We start from the raw sequence: 27,999 nt of genomic DNA on the forward strand, positions 1-27,999 counted from the left end.
GAAACTAACCCCCCCCCCCCTCCCCCTTCCCTCCCTGGAAGCTCCATGTTGCGGGTGATTAGTGAGATATGTTGTCTCGACGTTCACTTACACTCTGCTGCCATCTCAAGTCATTTGTCTGAATTCCCCAAACCCCCGAGGGGGAGAACATGAGAGGGAGGGTGTGTGTGAGTGCGGGGGAGATGGTAGGGTCACGAGGAGGCGTGTGTGTGTGTGTGTGTGTGTGTGTGTGTGTGTGTGTGCGCGTGTGTGTGTGCGTGTGCGTGTGCGTGTGTTGGAGGTTGGAAATAACACCCTCAGTGCCTGTAAAGCTTGTGGAGAATAAAGGCTCATTTACACGTTGTTGCGCGCCAGTGTCACACACCGGAAATCGGGTATTTAAGTATAAATCAGGCTTAAGGCAGTGAGCTAATTGTGGGGCTGAATTTATACTGCGTTCCATGGCCACATTGCTCACAACCAAAGATAACTGTTAAAGGGCAAGAACACTTTGGTAGAGGTTTGGGTTGTGTAGTTTTGTTATCTCCACTGATTAGAAATCGATAATTCAAAATATGCTCCTCATTGACTTACATTGTACGGTGAAACAGCTCTCAAAATCATTCTCTTTCAGCCTGCAAACGAATGCAAACAAAGCTGATTCTGTCTGTATAGATTATTATAGAACATCACACAACCCAGTACTGTTTGTTTTTTAAATAAAAATGTCAACTTCTTGTTGATTTTACAATTTAAAGTATCAGTCCGGGGTTTCTTCCTCATAAAAATAGCAAAATCTACAGAAAGCTGACATTTTTATTTAGAAAACAAACAGTGCTGGGCTGTGTGATGTTCTAATTATATCCTAATTATAGCCGAGTACAGGGTTTGCATTCGTTTACAGGCTAAAAGAGTGACTTTGAGAGCTGTTTCACCGTACAATGTAAGTCAATGAGGAGCATATTTTGAATGATCAATTTCTAATCAATGGAGCAATAATCATAGATTCTTCGCCCACCTTTGGAGTTACATCATGGCAAGGTAACTAGTAACTACACAACCCAAGCGTCTACCAAAGTGTTCTTTTTTTGCACCATTATTTTCGAGAACAGGCTACGGTCATACGGCAACATCCAAATGTGTCTTTTTGATTGGCCTGTCTGCCTGCGGCCCAGCCAGCTTTGTCCTGACCCAGCCGTTAGACGGAGGGTGGGGCAGCAGTTTTCAAAGTTGCACAGCAGCGCTCAGCAGGACATGGCAGCACACGTTCACTCTCTCCCTCCACACACTTTCTCTAACGACTCCCCTTCTCTCTCTCCCCCTTGTTCACCCTTGACTGATTGCGGTGATTTCCGCCGGAGAGCTACCACTTGTTGCTAGGTTAATAAGGCTTTTAGTTTAACTCCATCCATCTCAGTTAAAAGGCCTCGTCGCCGTTGTAATGTACGCAGCGCTGCCAGCCCATGCCGGCTGACGACCTCGTGATTCCATTTGTTGGTGTTTTTTCACGAATTTAGTTGAATTGGAGGGTTTTAAATGCAGCCCTCTTCGAACCCTAGGCCCCATAAAGTGAGAGCTACATTCAACATCGCCGGTATGGTTTCGAAAACAGATGTTTGTCAGCAATTGGCAGAAGGTTTTTCATTTAATGATTCCTTAAAAAGGTGACTTCTTGGAAATGGAACGTGTTGTTTACGACCTGGCTGCCTTGACGTTATGTGTGCCGTATACATGAAACGGTTTCCCACCATGACGAGTCAGTAATCACGCATATAGGATCAGATCTGGATCAGAGAGGGGCAAGGAGGTTGAGCGGAGAGAGATTAAGCCGACTGTGTGTGTGGCTCAGCCATCACTCACTGGTGAGTCACCGAGGGTCTTTTATCTCGCCTACACTGTGTGTTTATGTTTAGGAGATGGTTTCTCCCCAGGCACAAAGGAATGGCCAGAAAAGGAGGGAGAGAAGAACAAACAGTGAAAGAGGGAGAGAGAGAGAGAGTGGCAAAGAGTGAAAGAGAATGAGGGGGGGAGAAAACAAGGTATAAAAGAGAAACTGTCTGAAGGAGAAGAAAGAGACAGGAGAGGAAACAAGGAACCCGAACAAGGGAGGGGGTGAAAGCAGCCATGTTCTGTTCACCAGGTGTTTTTGTGTACCCACTCACTCTCTTTTCTCTCCTTCCCTTCCTCCCTGCCTCCCTCCCTCCCTCCTTCCCTCTCTCTCTCTCTCCCTCCTTCCCTCTTTCTCTCTCTCTCTCTCTCTCTCTCCCTCCCTCCCTCCCTCCTTCATCGTTGTGACCTTGACTTCGTGGAATGCGCTCCCTTCTCTGTCAGGAGAGGAGTGTTGGTGAAATAGAGACTGGCAGTCCGACCCGACATTACTCCTTGCCTGGTTTCTCTCCACGCACACAGCAAAATCGGGAGTGTTCATTTAACTCAGAGATTGTCAATTGTTACATTCTCTTTTGAGTTACATGAACACTGTGTAGCCATGCCAATAGCCACAACCTGGCTTCAGTTTATTGAAGGAATGCTGGGTGCTTTTGTATCCCGCCTCTGAATTTTCTATTTTATTTTCTTGACGCAGCCGGAATGCCCTTCAGATATGATTGCTGCAAGAAGCCCAAACACAGATGGTTGAGTTGAGGGCAGGGCAGGCGTTCGTTGCATGTTTTGGATATTTTTTGTTTACGGATCTTGTGACAATATAGTAAACATTTCTCCCTGAAGCCTGAAATCCACTGTACTATTTTCCAACAGTTTCAATCAAACCTCTGTCCTCTATGCCCATACAGCGATGATGACACATTAGAACAAGATGAAACAAAGATTGATAACCACTTTCTACCTGGCGTCGCTATTTTGCGCATGTTATTATAAAAAATAAAAAATAAATACATTTGATTTCATAAAATATTAAACATTTTCATAAACAAATTACCAATCTACGAGCTCACACCGTGTCACCATGTGATACATTGTGAGCTTGTAGATCGGCTATTTTCACTATTCTTCTTATATAAACAAAGCATAGGGCGTAACTGGTTAAAGTAATAATTAAGTAATAAACTATTATTTCAGGCAGGCATAATAATATAAATACCATTTGTTGGGTCTGCAGGTTAGACATACATTCAAGTCATTTACCATTTGCCATAAAGGGGGTTACAAGCATGTACAGTATTGTATATTAGCAATTACATACTGTAGCTACTTTTTCTCTCCCTTCATCCCATGTGATGCTGGGTCCTTTATGTTGGATAGTGTGGGTGGAGGTGTTGCTATCTGTGTGGAATGCCTTTGCATAATTGTCTTTGACTTCACATCACAGATTTGCTTCATTTGGTTACAAGCAGTGGTGGGAAAAGGTGGGCAAACTTTTTACTTAAGTAAAAGTATCAATACTGCAATGTAGAAACACTCTGTTACAAGTAAAAGTCTGGCAATCACAATTTACTTGAGTAAAAATACAAAAGTATTGGCATCAAAGTATACTTATTATGCAGAATGTCCCGTTTCACAAGTTATGTTATGTATAAAATGTATTAAAAAAGCACACATGTGAACTTGTAGATCGGCTATCTTCAAATAGCCAAAGTTTAAATAGGGCTGAAGTGGCTAATGTATGTTTTGTAATAATAATCAAAATCTACAAAGTAACTAGTAACTAAAGTTTTCCAATTATTGTAGTGGAGTAAAAGTACAACATTTGTCTCTCAGATGTAGTGGAGTAGAAGTGAAAGTATAGAAAATTGTACTTAAGTACAGTACTTAAGTAAATGTACTTAGTTACTTTCCACCACTGGCACAAGTCAGGGTGTACGCACGGTATACATCTGAATGGACGCACACACACACACACACACACACACACACACACACACACACACACACACACACACAGTCACACACACACACACACACACACACACACACACACACACACACACACACACACACACACACACACACACACACACACACACACACACACACACACACACACACACACACACACACACACACTGTGGCCAGTTGGCTAGACTAGACTGAACATCATGTGATGGCTTGTCACGTTACGCCATTGTAAAGTTCATGAAAATAGTTTTGTTTATACTCGTATGAACGTTTGACATGCCGGAGCATGTACTGTACTTCCAGTGAGTGTACAGTTGATTCTGTTAACAGAAAAGCCTTCATAAGAGCTTGTGATGAGTGTTTGTTGTGCACCGCTGCATCACGTTGTTTAACTCACTCCCTGGCATTTTTCGTGTAAACTTTGCCAAAGCAAGTTTCTCTCAAAGGACGCTGATGGTCTGGAATAGATTTTTGTTGTTATTTTCTACAGGCTTGAAGCTACAATTTTGTGCACTGCGCTTTGGAGGGTGTCACACGTTCAGATAGATACCATACATACCATGTGATGTGTACAGTTCAGCTGTCTTGTAATTTTTTGTGTCCGGTAATGGCTGCTGTGCTGGACACGAACCTGCTGTTGCTCGACTTGTTGACATTTTAATGGTATGTTTCCTGTTTGTATGTGAAGATGCTGTAGCCGTACACCGTGTTCTGCCTGTGCAATCTGTCTTGCAGGTCTAATAAAACTGCTCCTTCTAACAGGCCCTGTTCAGATCCTGTACTTAACAGATGCAGACTATATCTGTTTATTTACGGCCATATTGTAGTGTTTTGGTAACAAGAGGTGAGAAGTTCAATGTTGTTCATATAACTCTTTTATTTATTCTCTCCACAGTAAGCATTTGTATTATGTGCCTCAAAAGGATTATCGTTGTGATTAACAGTTTATTACAATAATACTTTTTGTATTTATTTCTTTCCACAGTATTAGCATTATGTGCCTCAAACCGATTATCTTTGTGAATAACTGTTTATCTCAATTAGTTTATAATAATTTATAATAATAAATACATCTACTAACAGTAGAATAAAGGGATACAGTAACATTTGCAATACATTATTTAACTTTGATCAGGGCCCAAGAGTTAAAAACTTTCAATCCCTATCTGAGTGGATCAGATTTGGATTTTTTAATTGTTAAAGATATTATTTAATTAATCAAATTGATATTTCTTATTGACATAATGTTTGTTTAGAAAATTCTATGATCAAAGATCGGATATCAAAGTGATCCCAATGCTGTTTTTTTTTGTTTTTAACTATCCAAAATCCAAATCTGATCCGCTCGGAGAGGGATTAAAAGTTTTGAACTCTTAGGGCTTGTAGATTAAAATAGTTACGATATTAAAACAGAAGCTATTATTCAGAAACTGCATAAATGGCATTAAAATAATGATCAAGACCAGTAATCCTGACTAGAATCTGCTGTCATGATATCTGAAACGATGACACAACATAGTCGTTTAGGTTAAATCGTGCAGCACTAACATGCGTGCCGTGGGATCACATGCATCAGTGGCAAACATAAACCACTTTTCTACCACTGTGCTTCTTGTACACAGTAAAACCCCCAGGGCTAATCTATCCAGTTGTTCCTTATTTCCAATCCCAGAGTCAACGTGTAACTCTGGGAGTGTTCAAATGTAACCAAATGGACCCGTAAGGGCCTTCCTGTACACAGTAAAAGTATCAATATTAATGAATCCATTTGTTCCTTATTTCCCCGAGTCACGTCCAACTCTGGGAGCGTTCAAATGTAACCAAATGGACCCTCACGGGTCCATTTGGTTACATTTGTACACTCCCAGAGTTGAACAAACTGTGTATTCGTGTGTCAGTGCCTTGGCTGATGGGTGTCTGTATGTGTGTCTCAACAGGAGCTGTGTCAGTGTCGACCAACCGATGGAAACTGCTCCTGTTGTAAGGAGTGTATGCTGTGCCTGGGGACCTTATGGGAGGAGTGCTGCGACTGTGTGGGTGAGTGCTGCCTGCCGTGTGACCGTTCATTCACCAGATCCTAATTATAGCCGAATGAGTCAGTGTATTATTTTTAAAATAAGCAATTGATTACCGCTATTTGTAAGAGTAAAAGCATACTATGCTTAGGGCGCCGTTGACGTCACAAAGGATTAAAATAAATCTTCATGATCCTCATGCTAGCCTCGGAGGCAACGCAAGCTCCTGGGTTTTAGAGAATTGTAATGCTTCATGTACACTGCATAATGCTAGTGTATACTATTTGAGCGATTTGGGCGGTTATGTACTTTTCCGCCCCCAAAACTACTTAACCGTTTGGAAAATAACTCCTCACTTGTGCGGAAAGTGCCGGTAGAAATATGGCCCTTGCATTTATAGTGCACTTAACATTTAAAAGGTGTGCCGGTTTAAAAAAGAGCAGCAGATAAATCTCGAGTGTGAGGTGAGGAAGGCCAGACGCTCTGGAAGACAGGCCTCAGCCTGGAGGTTAATCCAGGGTAGAGTCCGGACCGAATACCTTCAGGTACCCATCAACCCTGGTTAAGGACAACTGTTCAGTGAGCAACAGGAAATTAAACTAGCGCTAGCTAGTAGCACTTACCCAGATGGACAGGAAGTCTCAGACAGGAGGTTCAGAAGATCAAAGAGAAGCCGAGAGAGAGAGAGAGAGAGAGAGAGAGAGAGAGAGAGAGAGAGAGAGAGAGAGAGAGAGAGAGAGAGAGAGAGAGAGAGAGAGAGAGAGAGAGAGAGAGAGAGAGAGAGAGAGAGAGAGAGAGAGAAGGAGGGCGACCTCTCCCAAATGATCTCTGACCCTGCTCTCTCACCAAGGCACAGTGGGGAGTGAGCTAAGTCACTCAGGGCGAGACAGGGAGATTTGTGAAACGGAGCAGCGTTTTAAATCGCCAAACCCTCCCACTCCTCATTTGAAATCTCCTTCATACTTATGGGTTTTTCAGATGTGTTTTGATAGACAGATATTGGTGCAGGTGTTGACAAGGAGGCTTTATTAAAGCTCCTTCATGTGTAAGACGAATGAAAGCACATGATGATGACACAGCTGAGCGCTGAACCCACTGCTGCTATACAGATGTTTTGCGGCGAAGGAGTCTTTGCTCCGGGAGCCAGGCTTCACAATACACAGATGACTAGTGCTCGTAGCTGCGTGCCAATGTATAGATCCCTCATTTATATGATGCCTTGATGGCACTGTATCTACATCAGCATTTCAAGTAAATTTCCACTCCAAACATGATTTCTGTGCCGAGCGCCGGCCGCTTTTGAAGTGCGTATCTGTGAGTGGTTAAAGGCTACGGGTGCAGCCCAGTAGAACAGCGGTGGGGAAAGAACAGTTTGTATTTTAGAGGATGGGAGGACCCGTGTGTATGCTTTATCTGAAACAGCTGTTTCCCCTCTGCTTTTAGCGTTGGTTTGTAATCCAATTCTTGGTCAAACTCCGCTCGCCATTAAATGATTTACCCATTAGCCCTAATTCACTTTGCCTCATTTAGGGGGGTTAGGAGAATCATATTTGAGGCTGCAGAGGTGCAGACGGAGACATTGTCAAAATGATTGCTACTGTGTTTGGAAATTAAATGAAAGTGTTTAAATGGCACTTAATGTAGGACATTGGCATCTGATTTAGTTTTTGTTTATCACGTTACAAAAAGTGTTGTTGCTGGTGTGAATTCAATTTTAAGTCAGAGCAATATATCAGTAGGATGATCTTGGCTTATTGCATATAGATATTTTATCTTCATATGTTGTCTGAACAAAAGCGATACGATACGCAGAGAAAAACACTTGAGATAATTATTTGTGTTGTCTATTTGAAGTGCCCAGTTAAAACTAGGGGGAATTTCAGTAGTTTCCAATATATCAATATATGCCAGCACAAGCAGACTGAGGAACAGTTTCCTCCCCCAGGCTATAAGACTGCCAAATAAGAAAAGATTATGAACACCTTCTGTGGTATTATGGCCTTGTATGCTGATTTGGGTTTTAAACTGTTTTTAGAAATGGCTTTTAAGGCTGTTATTAGTTTAGTATTGTTATTTATGCATTTTTTTTTATTGTGTACTATGGAGCACCCCAACCTATGTCCAACCTATGTTTTTCACAGTGCATGTACTTGTGAGTCCATGTGATAATAAATCTCTTGAATCTGGAATATAATATGTCATTCATGCATGCATATTACACTTAATGCTGTGTTAGCTACTGTAGCTAGCCACGTACGTACCATAGCTACATTTTTATCACAACTCTGGTTTGACCACATTTGAGGGATTCCTGCTAAAACAAAGGGTTTATCGACCGATATATCATCGTATCGTAACTTTTTCCAGATATAAATATCAGCATTGGCCCCAAATATCCAATATCAGGCAGGCTCTAAAATTAACATAATGGACCCATTATGTTAATTTTGAACCCATTACGTTATGACCGGCTAATAGCATTACAATGACTCTCTGCTTTCCCCCACATGTTTGTTTATTTATTTGTCTGTGGTTGTTTAATTTCCAGGCATGTGCAACCCCAAGAACTACAGCGACACTCCAGCCACCTCCAAGAGCACCGTGGAGGAGCTCCACCGGCCCATCCCCTCTCTGTTCCGAGCACTCACAGAGGGCGACGCGCCCATCAACATGATGGTGGTGTCGTTCCCCGTCGCCGAGGAGCTGTCCCATCACGAGAACCTGGTGTCCTTCCTGGAGAGCCTGGACGACCAGCAACAGAACGTCTCCCTCCCTGGCAACAGCATCCATGCTAGCTACGACACACAAGGTGAGCACATGGCTTCGCTGCTAGAAACTGTCAACGCAGGAAAACGACGCACTTCCACACATCAACAACACGGCTGTTTGTTTGAACTCATGACTTAGCAGGCAAATCTCTGAAGGATAAACAAGAGCTGTTTAATATTTACGCTAAATGCCCCTCGCATGGAAGGCAGCTGAGGACTTTTGAGCCTGTTGTAAGTCATTAGTGTTTGGGATGGCAAAACGGGTTATAAATGTTGTACCGAAGCCATTTCTTATTTTCTTCTGTGGCTGTTTTGGCTCTCTACTCCTCCTGACCCAGTGCTTATTTACTATAAAAAGACACCCTCATTGAGAGAGAGTTCCCACAGAGCTTAGCTGTGAACTCATTAAGCCCACTGAAACATATGGTCGCACTTAGTAGCTGCAAATTTATTTTCCTCCGCAGTAAAAACAGCAACGTTGAGGGCTAATGTTAATTGCTTTTATATACGCTCGAGATTACGGTCCAAGATGCTCATGTCCCGTTTTACATGGTTTGTGACTCACGTCTCCCTGTCCTTTCTCCGCAGATAACATGTGCACGGTGGTCTACTTTGACGACTGCGTGTCCATCCGCCAGTGTAAACTATACTGCGAGTCCATGGGGGGCTCCAAGTATCGCTGGTTTCATAACGCCTGCTGCCAGTGCATCGGCCCGGAGTGTCTGGACTATGGCAGCAAGTCTGTGAAGTGCATGAACTGTCTCTTCTGAAGTGTGGGCACATTATGTCTGGTACTAGATGTCTGGGCTATACCAGAGGACTGAAGAAATTGGGAGTCTATGACTGATATGTGCTAACATTTACCTTGTAAAGTAATCCCCTCCACCCCCTTATCTCCTATAAATTGTTTTTTATTCTGCTGTTACGTTTAACTGTATATTTTCTAGATGCGTTTTCAATAGTGTGTTTTTGTTTTGTTTTTGTTTTTACTAGAGGTGTATATGAATAATGTATTTTTACAATAATGCTCTGCTAAATCCCCGTGTCTCATGCCAAATAAAGAAATGTTTGGTGACTTGGCATGTGTGGTCTTAAATGTGCACAAATTGTGTGACAGAATGTGAGCCGCTGTTGTTAAAATGTTGAGCTGAAGCCTCGTGTTCCAAACTTTTAACCACTTAAGCCTATTTAAAAAATAGCTAAAATAGATATTTTTCTAATCTTATCTGCCTATAATGACATGGCCAAAAAAGGCCCGGCGACGCCAGGGTTAAAGTGGTTAAAAGACCTGTACAGTATATTTTATGAGAGTTAAACAAGAGTTGAAATGGCATGATGGAAATGTTTGTGTATGCCGGGTTTTTGGGACAGGCGGCTCCTGGGAGCCCCAGTCTGCCGCTCTAATCTTAGCTTAGTGTTACCCGTGTCAGGAAACGCATCATTTCCTGGGGAAACAAAGTTGTTATTATACCATTCAGGCCCACAGGTGTTCCAGCAGAGCTGGCCGAGCATGTCATGCGAGTGGAGCTGTGGAGAGAGGGGGGGGGAGCGTCGAGCACTCGCTGATGCCAATCTCTCACCACTAATACACACAACCCACTCTTTGTAATGCCAATACTATGTTCAAAAGACTGCAGGGTGCCCTAACGTTGATGCTGTTCCCAATTGGCAAGCAAGCTGTAGTGTGCAAAAGAGACTAATGTGCCAGACACACAATGAAGCTTTGTTTGTCTTTTTTTATGATATTGAATCTCGACCTCATTTCGCCGGCGCAGCTGTGTGGGGATCAGAGAGCCCCGTGCCAATGTGGAGACGGACTTTAACGTGTTCCATATGTTCCCCGATGACCATCAGGCTTCTGAATCCAACCACAGTGTTTGGGGAGTTACACGTGATTAGGAATAGCATGTGGTTATTATAAATTTAGATCAAAGTGCTTATTCAAAACAACTTTTGACAAGTTTTCCTTGTACACTAACATATGCAAGCAACACTTCTGTTTAGATCAAAATGATACCACAATCTAAACACGCTTTATGCGTTCCAGATTACTCTGGGGGGAGAGGGATCTACTTGGATTACTTGGGTGGGGTAGCACAGAGCACGCACAGTCGCACACACACACACACACACACACACACACACACACACACACACACACACACACACACACACACACACACACACACACACACACACACACACACACACACACACACACACAGCACTTGTAGCTGTGTAGTTCACGTCACATCCATCTAGTGTTGCCATGTCCGCTTATTACAAGCAACTTTGGGCTTGTTTTTCTGTAAAGTTGCTTGTAAATATCGGTAGGCCTAGTTGCGGGTTGCGTTTTTTTGCAGTGTAGTTAGTTGCTTATTTGGGCTAGTTTCCAAATGTTGTTTATAAACCAACCGGTTCTCAAACATTTTCATGGCAAGGGCCCCCAATATTAAAAAAATACCTTTTTTCCTCCCCAAGATTTCCCCCCATTTTTCTTTGTTGAAAATGGCAGATCTTCAAGCTCACAATCCGTCGCAATGCGACACGTTGTGAGCTTGTAGATCATCATCGGCTATTTTCAAATAGCCATAGCCTAGGCTAGTCGCTTCTTTTGAGTCTTTTCATAGACCTGGTTGCTTATTTCTCCCTCAAAATCTGGCAACACTGATCACATCCCGTGGTTAAACTACACCTCCCACCATGCAGTTCGGGTCACCCGCGCGCAGACTCAGACGGGTTTATTTGGTATCTACAGACAGCCGGAAGCGTACGTTTCTCAGTGAATTGACCGAACGGACGGGATAGTAGTTGGTAAAGTTTATTTTTCTAACATATTTTCAGAATTGCTCGTTCACAAATCGACTGCGAAGCACATTCGGACACTCGTGTCTGTGTGTCGCTTTCATTTCGGGGTTTAACCTTACAGAAACGCAGCATGTACTCCTTGTAGGAGGATGAATAGGCTGGCTAATCAAATAGCTTTAGCTGCTAATAGCAGATAACGTTAGCATCCGGGCCCTTCATTCAGAACAATAATGTACTATTGATGATGGTTATGATGATGGTGATGATGGTTATATGGGTGCCAGGTACGTATGGACAGGTCACCTACACAGCCAGTGAAGCAGTAGTCTGTACAGACGCACAGCCTACTTCACTAGCTGTGTAGGTGATGTACAGATACATAGGACCTAGCCCTGGAATGCCTGTGATATTACAATACATGTAATAACGTATTGATGATGGGTTATGATGATGGTTATAAGGGTGCCAGGGTGGACAGGTCGTCATTGGTCACCTTACACACAGCTAGTGAAGTATAGGCTGTGTGACTGTTGATGTTCAGATACATACTGTAGGACCTATAGCCATAGAATTCCCGTGATATTACAATACATGATGCAATGTATTACATACTGTGGTGCAATTTTGAGGTACTTTTACTTCACTGGAGTGTTTAAAAATGTCAGTACTCTTACTTCTACACCACTACATCTCGGAGGCAAATATTGTACTTTTTACTCCTCTACAATTATTTGAAAACCTTTGCTTCTTTGTAGATTGCGATTATTATTACAAAACTTACATTAACCACTTCATGTAAGTTTTCCTATATACATTTCGGCCATTTGAAAATAGCCAATCTACAAGCTCACAATGGCTTGTACATCTGCTATTTTCAAAAGATTTGTATACATTTGAAGACTTGTGAAGTGGGACATTCTGCGTAATGAGTACTTTCTACTTTTGGTACTTAAAGTACATTTTGATGTCAATACTTTTGTACTTTTACTCAGGTACATTTTTAATTGCAGACTTTTACTTCTAACAGAGTATTTCTACATTGCAGTATTGATACTTTTACCAAAGTACAAAGTACAAGTACTTTTCCCACCACTGCATACATGTAATGTTATTACATTGTACACGCCACATCAAACCATGGCGGGTCGCACTCAGAAATAAAAGTTCATATTTTGTATTGTTCCATAAGCTATATGCCTCAAATTGACAAGATTACAAATGTTTTAGGTTTAGATGGATGGATGATTTGTTGAATAGTTTTCTTTATTTGATAACACTTCAGAGTGTGGTGGTAGACTTTAGTTTGTTATTCTACATTGTACACAGCCATAGATCACTCCCATGGCATGGAAGTGGGCTGTTTTATATGTAATAATAATACATGAAAGCTATGTAATATCACAGCAGGCATTACAGGGCATACGTGGGACCCAGCAGGGCAAAATGAGATCTGATCATTCACATCGAAGAACAGACAGACAGTTTATTATCAATAGTTCATATATCAGATTGTTGATGCGGCACATACTACATACATACGGTATTGCACATGTCTTTGCATGTATTTGGGCATATATACATATAATACTAGGTCATGTCGCACAAATATAGGGTGTTAAACTCCTCATTAGGCCTGATCTATGTTCAAATATAAATATATTTAGACATTTTGTTTGGTATTGATCATCCTAATGGGGATCCTTAATAAACAAACAAACAAACAAACTGACAGACATGCTGTGTTCATAATGTATATATTTATGATTTTATTAAATAGGTCCTTTCTCATCAGGTATGAATGTATGTACCAAGAGCTCATTTTATACAGCTTTAACATTCATACCAAGAGCTCATTTTTATACTGTGTGTGTGTGTGTGTGTGTGTGTGTGTGTGTGTGTGTGTGTGTGTGTGTGTGTGTGTGTGTGTGTGTGTGTGTGTGTGTGTGTGTGTGTGTGTGTGTGTGTGTCACCAAGCCTATGTGTTTTAATTTTGATGCAAGTGCACATTTTGTTTTTGCTGACTGTGTGTGTATTACTGTATTAGGAGGATTATGATCTACAAGAAGCCATCTTTCTTTTTTTCTTTAACAGAGCCCCCTCTGCTGGCTAGACCTTACCACTGCAGCTTACCAACAGTACATAGCTAGAAAACACAAGCGTAACATTGTAATAATCACAAAAAAGTGTTGCATACTATGTAATACATAGCACAGCTTTAATGTGGCCATATTTCCAAGGATATAGTATTATATAATGAATAAAATCTCTATTATTACGATTAGTCCTGTCTGCTGTGTATGTATTGTAGTTAAGTTGACCCACACCCCTAAATGCCCTCTTTATTATAGTTTGCTTTGTTAATATGATTAATTGGTTGTCTTCATCTTAGGGTGTTATGTCTGAGCATTTTAATTGCCTTCAAGTGGTAACAACCACAGAGAATACCAACCAGTTACCCCGGATTTTTAACGAGGTTATACAGAGACTACTAATAAAATAATCCGGTAACTCACTGGGCCTTAGAACACAAAGTTGTGTGTTCTATTGTTATATTACTGTTATGTAATATGCATCTCTCTCTCGCCGTACAAATTAGTCTTAATAAATAAAGGGCCAATGTTGGAATTGCCTTACGTCTCTGTTGCTCAGCCTTGCTTCCAAATGAGGACACTTGATTCTTTTAGTGTAAATATTGGGGTCCGAGATGACAGATTTGATCAAATGGGTGTCCGTGGTCTAATGCATATCGTTGCTGTTGGGCAGAAACCTCTTATCTCCATATTCCAACGTGTGTTTTTTTTCGTAAATTATTGCCCTACTTGATCATACTACAGCGTCACACAAAGGTAATAAAGTATCAGAAGAAGTAGCAGATCCACAAGCTTGGAGCGCAGCACGGCGTGTTTTGATCTTGCCGATCTGCTACTTATGCAATTTTTTTAATTTGAATCCTGAAAAGTAACAGTTTTGAATATATTAGGTTTCCACCAGACAGAGACGATATCAAACCGGTGGACCTTGAAATTAAAAAGGTTGAGAATCACTGCACCTTTTACATGCACCGTTCTCTTAATATTTCCTGCCAGAATTATTTCAGATTTTTAGCTGTAGACTGCCAGAGATTTTTCATTGAAAAAAAAAATTCTCAGGAGCCGAGATACAGATTTTTTTAAGTTTTAAGTTAACAATGAAGTGGATAGGAGTTTAAATCTTTGATATATCATATCTCCTTGGTCTTTGGGTCTAAAAAAAAGAAAAAAAAGAAAAAAAAAATGTTTGTTGACTACCTTTTCTCACTGACGGAAATTAAATAAAAACGAAATAAAAACTAAGCTATGATTATTTACTAGACTAAATATACTGACAATTTCGTCAACAAATAAAAACTAGAAATGTCAGGGAGGGACTAGTGGAGAAGAGATCCAGTAGAACTAAGACAAGTCATTCTATTGTTGGTTCGTTGTGTGCAGGTGTCACTCTCCAAAAATAGCAGATCTACAAGCTCACAACGTGTCGCGCTGCGACACGTTGTGAGCTTGTAGATCTGCTATTTTTGGCACACAGCTGAGTATAAATCAGGCACCTCAACGCCATCACGGCCGGCCAAAATACATTTTAGTCGACTAAATCAACTGTAGATTTAGTCGACTAAAATCTTATGGTATTTAGTCAACTAAAACTAGACTAAAACTAAAAAAAATCAGATGGCTAAAATATGACTAAAACGAAATGGAATTTCATTCAAAAGACTATGACTGAAACAAAATCAAAATTTGCTGTCAAAATCAACACTAATCTGTCTCTCTGCTGCCCCCCGCAGGTGTGATGGAGAGGCTGGCACGCCCCTGGCAGTGACAAGAGGAGTGACCAGGGCACGGAGCAGCCATGACGGAGTGCTTCCTGCCCCCGAGCAGCAGCCCCGTGGAGCAGCGGCGGGCCGACCACCCAGGGGGGGTGGCCCGCACCCCGAGCTCCGAGGAAATCAGTCCCACCAAGTTCCCCGGGCTGTATCGCACCGGCGAGCCCTCGCCTCCGGGCCACGACGGCCACCACCACGACCCCCCCGACGCCTACGTCTCGGACGACGACAAGGAGCATGGCAAGAAGAAGAACAAGTTCAAGAAGAAGGAGAAGAGGAGTAAGAGCGTTACCTGTTATAACGACCCCTAAATATTGTCGAGCGTTACCTGATAAAACGCCCCCTAAATATTGTCGAGCGTTACCTGTTAAAACGACCCCTAAATATTGTCGAAAACGCCTTGTCGGTGTTGTATTTAACCGGAGAAGGTGCTCGCTTTCTTTGTAATGCGCTGTTGCACACACAACCACACAACCTTCTACTTTTGGTCACTGAGCTGCAATAATGGAGCATTTGGGACATGTATATATACGTATAGTATAAGTCCAGACATCAAAATCATGCCATCTGGATCATGAAGATGTTTTTTCCCAATTCAAAATCCCATAGACCTTTTTTTTTAAATCACGTAATATAAGAACTGTGTTCCAAAAATTAAAATGTTTATGATATTCTGTTAAATTTGATACCATCTGTGTTTGGAAAAAATATATATTAATTCTGCGGCCATCCCCGGGAGTGGCGTTGGATTAACTTTGTTTGATGTAATTTTAAATTCTTTATTCTACCTTTTTTATTTTAGCAGGTCAGTCCCATTAAGATTAAAATCTCTTTTACAAGTGAGACCTGGTGAAGTAGAGCAGCAGCAAACCTAGTTACAACAAAACATAAAAACTCACATGAAAAAAAAAAAGTGACTGAGTCTGATACCAAACATAGACTTTACAGAGCTTAACTAGGCCATGAAGATTAACTTCCATCTGCAGCCTTTTTCCATCCAAGCTGAGGGTGTAAATATTGCCGTAGTTTGCTGGGCATTGCTCTTACTTGAACAATAGTTGGGCCTATTGTCCCATATTTGTTGTTTGTCTGTTTTTATCACAGTTTCCCCAGTGCCTATATTTAGCTCCACCTGGGCACGGTAAAATAAGAGAGAGTCTTCAGGCAGCAGCAGGGAAAAGGGGAATAGAAAAAAAGACAAACCTATGAGGGGATCATTATCAGTCACGGTTTGGCAGTCATTCACTCAGAGGAACTTCAACAAAACTCTGTTGCACGTGAATAAAAAAGAGATCTGCCAGGTGCCGAGGGAGTTGTGCTAAATTGGTGCCTGACCTCTTTTCGGAGTCCCCATTCTCCCCCTCCTCCGTCTCTCATCTACACTCTCTCTTCCATTTCCTCTTTCCCTCCTTTCACTGTTCTTGTAGCTCTTGTGTTGTAGGTGGAGGATGCGAGATAGGGGCGTTCTTCATCCATTCTAACCCCAGTTCTGTTCTCCCCATCTCTCTCTCTCTCTCTCTCTCTCTCTCCCGCCTGTCTCGTCTTCAGCGGAGGGCTACGCCGCCTTCCAGGAGGACAGCTCGGCGGACGAGGCGGAGAGCCCGTCCAAGATGAAGCGCTCGAAGGGCATCCACGTGTTCAAGAAGCCCAGCTTCTCCAAGAAGAAGGAGAAGGACTTCAAGGTGAAGGAGAAGGGCCCCAAGGAGGACAAGGCCAAGGACAAAGACAAGGACAAGGACAAGGACAAGAAGTCCAAGGACCTGACGGCCGCCGACGTGGTCAAGCAGTGGAAGGAGAAGAAGAAGAAGAAAAAGCCCGCGGCGGAGGCGGAGCCGGTGCCGGTGGAGGTGCCCACCTTCAGGCCCATCTTCGGCGCCCCCCTGGCCGAGGCGGTGAAGAGGACGTCCATGTACGACGGCATCCAGCTGCCCGCCGTCTTCAGAGAGTGCGTGGACTACATCGAGAGCTACGGCATGAAGTGTGAAGGCATCTACCGCGTCTCAGGTAAACAGGAGGGAGGTCACCGCGGGAAAGGAGGGGGTTCATACGGGGTTTTTAACCCATTCAATCTGGGGGCGCGTCTCTGTCATTTTAGATTTCTTTGGCTATTAAAAAATAGCAGATATACAAGCTCATAGTGCAGCACCGAGCTTGTAGATCTGCAATTTTAGAAACATTTTGCAAATCTTTGAATATTTATATTTTTAAAGTGAACATTTGTAACTCAAATCTACTGGAACAAATTATTTTACAAATGTTCGCTTTAAAAAACACATATTTAAAGATTTGCACACATTTTCACGATTTTTCAAAAAATAGCAGATCTACAAGCTCATAGCCAAAGAAATCTAAAATGACGATGCGTTGCCGGATTGAATGGGTTAAAGGCATAGTGAAGGTTTCTAGAACATTCGGCTGTATATGTTCCTTACCTCCATGTGACTCTCCATATGGTAAATGATGCATTTATCTATACATAGATTGTGCATTACATTCACACATTCATACACCGATGGCGGAGGAAACCATGCAAGGCACCAACCTGCTCATCGGGAGCAATTAGGGGTTCAGCGTCTTGCTCAAGGACACTTGGACACTAACTCTGGGGGAGCCCGGGATCGAACTGGGAACCTCACTGTTCCCATCCGGCCACTCTACCCCTGAGCCACTGCCGCCCCATATAATCATTGTATCAAATCAGAATCGATTGTTACTGACCGTGCCTCGTGAGGTTAGAGGTATCTCCGGAGAGTAGATTGTGTTGTAGGTCAAAACGGATGTTTTTTTGGCGTTGTACCAATTGAAAGATTTGTCCAAGGCCCTTTCCTCTGTTTTCTTCCCGCCAGCATAAAGGCAGCGTAAATAAAAACGGGACTTCTGGTAGGCATTAGGCACTGGGCGAATTTCAAAATAAGACCCATGTTGACTAATATTATGAAACATTTGTAGCACATTTTTCATCAACGTGGGTCTTAGTTTGAAGTCTGCCCACCGGCAGTTTTTGTTGAAGCTGGATTTAGCATAGAGTCTAGCCTACAGTGCAAAGAAAGTCCTTCACATTTGAATGGTTATCCCGATGTAGTGCAATATAATAGATATGAAAATAAACTCCTTAGATCAAATAGATTATAGACCCTAATCCTTACTGACGTCATTCAACCTCCTCCCATCCCCGTTCCCTCCCAGGGATGAAGTCCAAGGTGGACGAGCTGAAGGCGGCGTACGACCGCGAGGAGTGTCCGTGCCTGGAGGAGTACGACCCGCACACGGTGGCCAGCCTGCTGAAGCAGTACCTGCGGGAGCTGCCCGAGATGCTGGTGAGCCGCGAGCTGGCGCAGCGCTTCGAGGACGCCTGCGGCCGGCCGACGGAGGCCGAGAAGGTGGCGGAGTTCCAGCGGCTGACGGCGGAGGTGGCGCCCGGCGCCCGGCTGCTGCTCGCCTGGCTCGTCACGCACATGGACCACGTGATCATCCGCGAGACGGACACCAAGATGAACATCCAGAACATCTCCATCGTCCTCAACCCCACCGTGCAGGTCAGAGCCGGGTGGAGGGAGCGAGGGGGGGACGGAGGGAGGGAAGGGGCGAGAATAGAATGACATCTGGGGAAATGGGACCGTTAAGGAAGGAAAGAAGAAGTAACGATGCATCGATCATAGATATTGATGGTACGATTATAGTCGGAGAAAACAAACTCTGGTTTCATGATTATTATGCGTACCAGGTACCACTATGGATGTATAATATCACATTAATATCCGTTTTTTATGTAATTACCCGCAAAGTTTCTTTTTAATAATAAACACACAAAAAGTATATCTCTTTGGAGTTAAATATAACATCATCTTTAAACCTGGTCTCCCAATTTTAGGCGTGTCATTATAGACAGAAATGTCCAAAACCACTATTTTTGAATTAAACATTTGATTAAACAACATATTATTTTTGTTGCTAAACCTCTACGGTTAGATAACTGACGTTTTATAGTCAAATCGGTGAATCGCTGCAACCTTAGGAAGAAGTGAATATTGTAATAGGTGATAGGTGACGTGTAAGGAAAATGTAAACGGCGACTTTCCACAAAGTGGTGATAAATGAGAGGAGAGACCAAGGGTATAAGAAGTATTAAATGCGAGGCAAAGGGGCAACATGGGAAACCTCCCTTATCGCATAGCAACACGCCAGCGAAGACGTTGGGTTTTTATTGGGTCACACAGTTCATTCATATGCGAAACTCTGGCCCACTTTAAAGCAGCTAATGTATTCCCAAAGGAGAAATCCCTGTCAGTGCTCCATTTATTCTGAACCAACCACACTGCATTAGCATTACATCTACTAGTGGTCATAATCAATCAATGTGGTCGCCGTGCACAGTATATTATTCAGTGTGTATTTACAGTATAAATGTGATTTGTGTGCAACACATTCAGTTCAGAATTTCACAGTAGTAACATCATGGCAGACAACCATAGTACAGAGACAACCGGAACGTGCATAAAATGCAAGAGAGACATGCAATGTGCAATAATATATATATTGCATGCATATTTATTGAATGCAAATTTGGTTATATTGACTTTGACTTGGTGGTGTTTGTATATTTCTGTAGAATTTCCATGTATATGAGCTGAAAAGTTTCTATCCTGTTGTCTTCTCCTCTACATTGACATTTGCTGTGGGATTAATTTGACTAAAATTGTCCCCTCATTGTCGAATAATCGATTAATCCATTGGTTTGGTCTTAGTCGATCAAGGCTTTGGTACTTGATTCGTTTTTTTGTTCATGCTTAATTTAATGCTAAATTGCTTATTTATTTACTTATTTCTTGAAATATGACCATATCCATATCTTTTGTAAATTCTTGAAATAACCCTTTAATTCTACCAGTCCATAGGCCAATAGCCAGTGTGAAATAAACAATATAATATTTAGTTCTCATCCTCACCAACCTGAAAAGGCTGGTCTATGCGTGATTGTATGGATCAAACGCAGATTAGACACAACTAATCACTTATTCTAACTAATTCAACTAGTTCCTATGACTATTAGTCAACGAAGAATGACTATATTGGAGGACAGCCCTAACCGTGACTGTGTTCTGTGTTCAGATCGGGAACCGCGTCCTGTACGTGTTCTTCACCCATGTGCTGGAGCTGTTTGGGGACGTGCCTCTGAAGCCTGTGGTGCGGCCTCTTCGTTGGTCCAACATGGCCACCATGCCGGCACTACCCGAGACCCAGGAGAACATCAAAGAGGAGATCCGTCGACAGGTGGGTTGATTTCACCGACCAGCCAGTTGCCTGGTTCCTGGGGAAGCCTGAGTTATAGGTAGTTGTGCATGAGTCGCATAGCCGATCTACAAACTCTCAATGTGGCGCATTGTTGCTGTCGTTGTGGCAACAGATGGCGCACCGTCCATGGTCGTAAAAAGACGGGTGTTAACTCGTGAGAGAAGGTTCAGACAGAGAATCGAGGGCAGAAATTCTAGAATTTTCATTCAAGTTGTTACGTAATACAATGGCAGCATTCATGTCTTTTAAATTAAATTAAGTCTTTGGAAGATGCAACTATCCCAGAAAAACCCAGCTTATTTCCCCTCTTTGCAGTCTGTCTGTGGTGCATTGGCAATATTACAACATAGACAGGTACAAGGAAAAAACATCAGTGCTGAAAACTGAGTGTGCTTTCCAAGTCCTCAGTCAGCTTGAGAAGGAATTCTCCCCCTTTCACTCATCGTTTGCCGTCAACGCATCACATCATGCTGTAGGAACTCCAAATGGAACTAATTGATGTTCAATCACTTCAGTGTGACCTCAAATGTAATTTGGGATTGTGGGTCTGGGACTCATTCTATCAATACCTGAGACCGATGTACCCCAAGATGACAGACTTTGCCTGAAAGATTATTTTGCGTGTTCGGGACAACATACTGTAACTCTGTGAACAGGCGTTCTCCAGAATGAACATGAACAACTCCAAGCTGTAGTACTCGCAACTGACACACAGACATCTAAATGACACTATGACAATCACAACTGCCCAGACACATTCCCTGCCAGAGGTTTTTTTTTATTTTACTTCCCCCAGTGCCAGTGTTTAAATTTTTTTTACACAGGAGCCGAGATACAGGATTTTAAAGTAATAAGTTAACCAAGGAGTGAATGGAGCTAGAAATCTTTGGATCGTGATATCTCTGGTTCTGTGTGGATAAATTGAAAAAAAACAAAACGGTTATACTCGTGGATGGCAGTAAACGGGTGTATTTTTCATCAACGGTTATACTCGTGATTGGCAGGTAAAGTGTTAAAGCCAAGATATGTCAGGTGTCTGTAATCACTATTCAGTGCACAGTGACATGTAAGCATCAGGAAATATTTATATGTGATCTCTAGAAATACAACTTGATAGCTGGAAGCAAGCCTGGCTATTAAAATATAGGTGCAATTATGTAGCCTCCATTTACAACGTATTTTGTTAGTTTTATGTTTGCTAATGTTTGAGGCTACCAAGACAATCCTAGTCAAAATAGAGTTTTAATCTCTCACGACTTTCTTGTAGCAAACGTTGCCTGTACGTTTACTAAGTTAATCATAAAAGTAGTGCTTAGTAGCTAGGCAATCTTCTTGATAATAAGAAATGAAATGCTAAACACTTTTCATGATTCTACATGACTGATACACATGAGAGCACGAAGGCAGTTTAAGCTGTGGGAGCTGGCACGTGTGCACAACTGGTCCGACCCACAAGAAGTTGCGTTTTGTCCAATCAGGCCCTTGACTTAAAATGAGTTTGACACCCCTGACATAAACAAAGCTCTGGTCATTAAACATCGCATAGCCGGCCAGACCTCCGTCTCTTCACGTTCACGTCTCCGTCTCGTTTAGTGAGCTTGACAGTTCCGGCGATGTGAGATTACCAGTCATGTAATGCTTTTGCGGGTGGTAATGATCATTCAGAACGGGTGCCATTTATCTTGAAATGTAAACGTTTAATGTTCGCTTGTGTGTCCCAGGAGTTCCTGCTGAACTGCTTACACAGAGACCTCCAGGCAGGCGTGAAGGACCTGTCTAAAGAGGAGCGACTGTGGGAGGTTCAGCGCATCCTGACGGCTCTCAAGCGCAAATTGAGGGAAGCCAAACGTCAGGCAAGTTGTCTCGGTGCATATAACGTCCTGTATCATGCAAAAACTCAATCAAAGTGTCCGCAACAGCCTACCAGTTCTGACCCTACCAGGGTCAGAATAATGTCAGAATACGACACATTTAGCGTATTTATCCTATAGTACTCTAAAGTACCCTGCTAGATGTAATAGTAGTATCATCAACGGACACCAAAAGCAGGGGTCACACAGTCTGGAAAGTGTGGAAAATGCTCGATTTAGGAAAATCTTTTATTAGGCACCTGGAAATGCGCTTGAATTTTACTCTTTAAAAAGCTGTATGACCCATGCCAAAAAGGACAGAAAACCTTCCCATCTAAGTTTTCAACCGCTACAAAAGAAGCAACACAAACATTTTTACCTGGATGATTCATTCTGATGCTTATGATGCATTCGGTGTTATGCCATTTTTTATGATGTGAGTTAACTCATCACGCAACCCTAATAAAAGTACCCTAACCCTAACACATTTTGTTAAATCAAGCAAATCCTCTTATGACCACCACACCGTTCAAATTATATCACCATCATCATCATCTTAAATAAAAGTGATGTCGTCTGACCGTTCTATCATGTGCTGTTCTCAGGACTGTGAGAGTAAGATCGCCCAGGAGATCGCCAGCCTGTCAAAGGAGGACGTCTCCAAAGAGGAGATGACTGAAAATGAAGAGGAGGTGATCAACATCCTTCTAGCACAGGTACAGTATACACACGCACACGCACGCACGCACGCGCACATCATCATCTGCTTCATTACTTGTCGTAGACATTGTCGTAGACGTGCAGGCAGGTTTTGAAATTGATAAAACAGAAGAGGAGGAAAAGGCAGTTTTATGGCGCGGCTCCTCGGAGGGGAGCCGTCTAGAAGAGGGTCTGTCTCAGTCTGTCTGTGTTTCCACATTTCCTGTGCACACTGCCAGTAGGCCGAGGAAGTAAATTCATGAATATTTCTCACATGTTTTTTTTTTTTTTTTTTTTTCAATAAACCTTTTGAAACTTGAATTTTATACTGGTAGTAAAGGGTGGGGCACATAATCAAATATTTGGAAGTCACTATGACGTCACAGCATGCCTACCAGTTAACTGAGCTCAGTGACCTTGTGGTTCAGAGGGAGTTCTGAGTTCAATACCTGGCCGAGGCATACCAAAGTCCCTGCGACATACTAGTGTCATGTCCAGGAGGTGCACTTGTACATCATGGCTGGGGGATGTACGTGTACATCAAGACGCCTCACGCTACAGAAACAGGAGATGGGCTCTAGGCCTGTCACAATTATTACATAATCGTCTGATCGCAATTATTTGAGATAATCGTAATTATTTTTGCATAGTCGTTTCCATGTTGAAAGATTTTCACACATTTTCAAATGTAAAAAAAAGCAGAAATAGCAGATCTACAAGCTTACAACGTGTCACTTTGCGACGCGTTGTGAGCTTGTAGATCAGCTGTTTCAGCCTTTTTTTTTACATGTATAAAGAAATTATTGACATAATTATTAATTTATGTACAATTAATCGTCAACTTAAATTTGTAATCGTGGGCTCCTGACCTATGGGCTAAAATGCTCGAGAACCATTGGCTCTCAGACCAATTACATGACGTTATAGCAATGTGAGGTCATCATCATCATGATACCACAGACCCACACTGAAGCCGCACCGTTATCAGACCCCCCCTTCTTGTTTTTAAATCTCCTCTCCCATTTCCAGGAGAACGAGATCCTGACGGAGCAGGAGGAGCTGATCTCCTTGGAGCAGGTGCTGCGGAGACAGATCGCCACTGAGAAGGAGGAAATTGAGAGACTGCGAGCCGAGATCGCAGACATCCAGAGGTAAGAGGTTGTTTCACTACCAGCCATTAGATGGCATGTTATTTAGACAGATGCCAGGTTCATTTGTTGACCTGGCATCCTAAAGTTTGTTTAGTTTCAATGTACATATTATTTATTGATATTACAATGTTTAGACTGATGATAGGTTCTTGGTTTACCTATGATCCTAGGTTACTGAGGCACAAAACTATCTCTATGTATTTGATGTAATTCCCTTGTGTTTACCTTACTTACTGTAAATCGCTCTGGATTAAGAGCGTCTGCTAAATGCCTAAATTGTAAGAGGTTCAGAAATGGATGACTTCTCTGTGTCGGATCTGGGGGGACCACCAGGGTTCCAAATGGACCCTTTTGGGATTAGGCATGCGTTTCTTCAGAGAGGTTTATTCAGGTGTTGGTCATGCTATTAGACACTGATCCATCTCAGCCATAATCTCCAAACTGGAATTACAACTCCGGCATCCATTGTGATTATTTGATCACCGTCTCCACGTGGTTGGCCAACATTGGCGTCCATGCAGCTCATCATATTCCCAGATCGTGCGGCCAAACTGAGCGGTCGAAGCAGTTTGGCGATGCATTTATCATTTCCTTTATAGGACTCATCTGACAGGAAATACAGGAGGGTGAGATGTGATACAATATTGTGTGTGTGTGTGTGTGTGTGTTCCTCATGCAGTCGCCAGCAGGGTCGCAGTGAGACAGAGGAGTACTCCTCAGACAGTGAGAGCGAGAGCGAGGATGAAGAGGAGCTGCAGATCATCCTGGAAGACCTGCAGAAACAGAACGAGGAACTGGAGGTGAGACACACTGCAGACAGACAGATAGGCACCGCTTACCACTGCAGACCATTTAGTCGCGGCTATTGTGGCGTTAAAGAGCTCTGAACCAGAATATTTCTTGTACTAAAGTTTATTATTCAGCCTGTGCTGTGTTTATATACACGTAAATGTTAATTGTTAGGTTAAGTACAGAACTCTACAACTGTCTATACAGTAGGTGGGGAGAGCGAAACCTGGGATCTGAATAGTCATTGGTTAAACTGATACTCATTTTGCTGGGTACCCCCTCAAGGACCTCTGGGGGTCCCCGGACCCCTCTTTGAGAACAACTAGGAGAGAGCTAGACAAATTCCAACGAGCCATTTGCACTCAAATTCCGACGTGTTCCCCCTTGCAGAACAAGAACACTCACCTGAACCAGGCCATCCACGAGGAACAGGAAGCCATCTTGGAGCTCCGTGTTCAGCTCCGCCTGAACACGGAGCTCAGCAAAAGCCACAAACTGCAGCAGGAACTGACTGTCCCGCCCCCGGCCGAACAGGCCCCGCCTACGCAGCCTAGCCCGGAGGCCCGCAGCGAGGAGCAAACCAAGCGCTCCGTCACCGCTGCTGCGGCGACAGTCGCAGAACCCGTCGCCTCGGCCAATGGCAAGGACCCCTCGAAACCTTCGCCAAACAAAGACAGGAGAGAGAGCAACATGTGAGGTGTCATCGTGTCTGGTCAGCATCGGGCGGCTGTGTATTGCTATGTGTCTCTGTTGCTAGTCAGCTGTCCTGCTGAGTCACGCGTAGCCCGCTAAAGGTTTTTGCGCCATCAGCGAGTGCACGTGGCCGAGACATTTGAATACCAGAGTTGTTTCCGTCAAATAGCCAACAATGAAGAATATTTAAATTCTACTCTTGGCACACTGTCCGTGTCAATACAAATTGAGGACCTTGGTTTTCCCTTATCTCTGCCACGTGAACACATATATGTGTGCGCGCACACACACACACACACACACACACACACACACACACACACACACACACACACACACACACACACACACACACACACCCACTGATAAGCGTAGGGATAGTGTAGTCGCTTTTAGAGGACAATTGGCCACTGTGTGACACGGGGTGGGACCATTCATTTAGAAAGTCGGTGCCAAGAGAGTGTGAAGGAACGGAGTTGTCAAGGGTTTGGTAGTGTAAGGGTGTTGGTACACAAACTGAGAGGAAGGCACTTTACAACTAACAAACAGAAATTTCTTCTTCTTTTTTTGTCATTAGAGCTCAGAAAAATTCTCACTTATTTTTCTTAGATAATTTACTTCATCCTTTGCGTAGTTTCTATTTGGACACATTAGGATTGCAACCACTGTGCCATAACTGACACTGCAAAACTGGACAAGTTGCCCAAGAGAACCACTAATGCAAAAGGCTCTTTGATTTATGAAGAATTTGTTACATATGTTAAATAGTATTCTGGATGATATGGGAGACTATTCAAAGAAAGACGTTGATTTTAAATGATATGCTTTTTAGTAATATATATATATACAGTATATATATATAAATATATATATAAATATATTGTAGATGCTTTCGTTTGTTTGAACTACAAATGCACATAAAGGTCGCGACGAATTTTCCTCGTGTACTACCCAGTGGAAGAAAAACATGTACAGTGTGTGTATAATAATAATACGTATATATAAATATGCAACAGAAGTGCATGTGTCACTGCGAAATGTAAACATTTGGACACACTTCACTGCTGGAGGCAACCTCAACACTTAAGAGGCTGTGTCCACCGTTTACAATGGGGAGCGCCGCGTTTTTGGAAACCCCGACAGCGTGATAAGGTGTAATTTGCTCTCTCATGTTCACGTGTGGCGTTTTTTTTTAATCTGCTTGCTGAGAGATGAAATATTTTCAACTCGGGTGTTTGGAAGAAATTTTCAGGCAAGCGCTGTGGGCGTTTTCAGCCAGGAAAGAACGCCTTGGGTGGACACGGCCCCTAAAGTCTGTACGTTTCCAATGCAGTCGCCATAACATAAATGATATTGTTTGTTTTTTTTGTCTGTTACCCCTGCCTTTCACAAACAAAATGGAAAGTGGAACGTGGACAGACTTATAATTAGACGGATGTAACGGAATAAAGTGATGCCAAGTGTCTTAAAATGTGTGTAAAGAGATATGCAGGTGATGTATTGACTTTTGTTGCATATTCAATGATATTTTCATCTCTCAATGGAGGGGAGTCATCGTCTTGGATTTCGGTTTCGAGTGGAATACATGTGGGGTGGGGTGGGGTGGGGGGGGGGGGGGTGAGATTACAAGTCAATCATTTCAGAGTAACTGGTCTACGACTATTACAAAGTGCTGTCTTATCTGTTTCATTCTTTGTGATAAGTAAAGCGAAGGCACAACCTACTTAATGTTCATATGTATTGTTACAATTGCAAACATACTGTATTTTCAGCTCTTGATGTTCTTATCATGTTTTTTCTTTTGTATTATTAATAATAATCTCTTAAGGCGTAGCCTATTCTTGTTCGACTGCCCTTGCTTTGGACATGGGCAAATTGAAGCAATCTGTCGTTAAGACTCATGATTTGAAACGTTTGTTCATTGTTTTAATACGGTAATCACCTGTGATTTAAATGGATTAATTCCAGATTTGGGCTCATAAGCTTCTCATAAGGTTTATTTTCATATTGTTCCAAGGCTTTTTGTAGCTTATTGTTGCAGACAGAATACCTAATGCTGTGAAGAATAAAGTGTCAATCTGAACTGAATAAGCTGGATATTGAATCTAATTGTAATATCCTAATTGGTTCGTCTTGCCTCTCTAAAAAGGCCTAGTTGGTTGGGTCTGTAACTCTTAGAGTGGGCAAATGGAACCACATTTGCTTCCATTTATCCACGCGGAGTTAAAGAAATAGGATTTT

The 27,999-nt window shown here is 42.5% G+C and overlaps 2 protein-coding genes across 3 annotated transcripts in view; both read left to right on the plus strand.

The window, feature by feature from the left end:
• Nucleotides 1-9,697, plus strand: part of twsg1a (twisted gastrulation BMP signaling modulator 1a) — a 14,983-nt gene extending 5,286 nt beyond the window's left edge. Inside the window, exons 1-4 of one of the 2 annotated variants that reach the window (XM_080440332.1) lie at nt 4,223-4,497; nt 5,772-5,871; nt 8,398-8,658; nt 9,206-9,697. In XM_080440332.1, coding sequence (XP_080296458.1) covers nt 4,495-4,497; nt 5,772-5,871; nt 8,398-8,658; nt 9,206-9,387 — 546 coding nt within the window. In that variant the 5' untranslated portion in view covers nt 4,223-4,494 and the 3' untranslated portion in view covers nt 9,388-9,697. Of the gene's footprint in view, nt 1-4,222; nt 4,498-5,771; nt 5,872-8,397; nt 8,659-9,205 lie in introns of those variants that run through there. The other variant, XM_080440331.1, reaches the window with a different exon arrangement.
• Nucleotides 9,698-11,370: 1,673 nt separating this feature from the next.
• On the plus strand, nt 11,371-27,994 carry ralbp1 (ralA binding protein 1). The gene is made up of 10 exons (XM_080439639.1): nt 11,371-11,431; nt 15,246-15,563; nt 16,833-17,288; nt 18,471-18,820; nt 20,394-20,555; nt 22,298-22,429; nt 23,032-23,142; nt 24,155-24,276; nt 24,956-25,076; nt 25,456-27,994. The coding sequence occupies exons 2-10, from the start codon at nt 15,311-15,313 to the stop codon at nt 25,759-25,761; spliced, it is 2,013 nt and encodes a 670-aa protein (XP_080295765.1). The 5' UTR covers nt 11,371-11,431; nt 15,246-15,310; the 3' UTR covers nt 25,762-27,994.
• The last annotated feature ends 5 nt before the right edge of the window (nt 27,995-27,999 follow it).

This window comes from Gymnoscopelus braueri, assembly GCF_963280865.1.
Source record: "Gymnoscopelus braueri genome assembly, chromosome: 10".
Taxonomy (NCBI): domain Eukaryota; kingdom Metazoa; phylum Chordata; class Actinopteri; order Myctophiformes; family Myctophidae; genus Gymnoscopelus; species Gymnoscopelus braueri.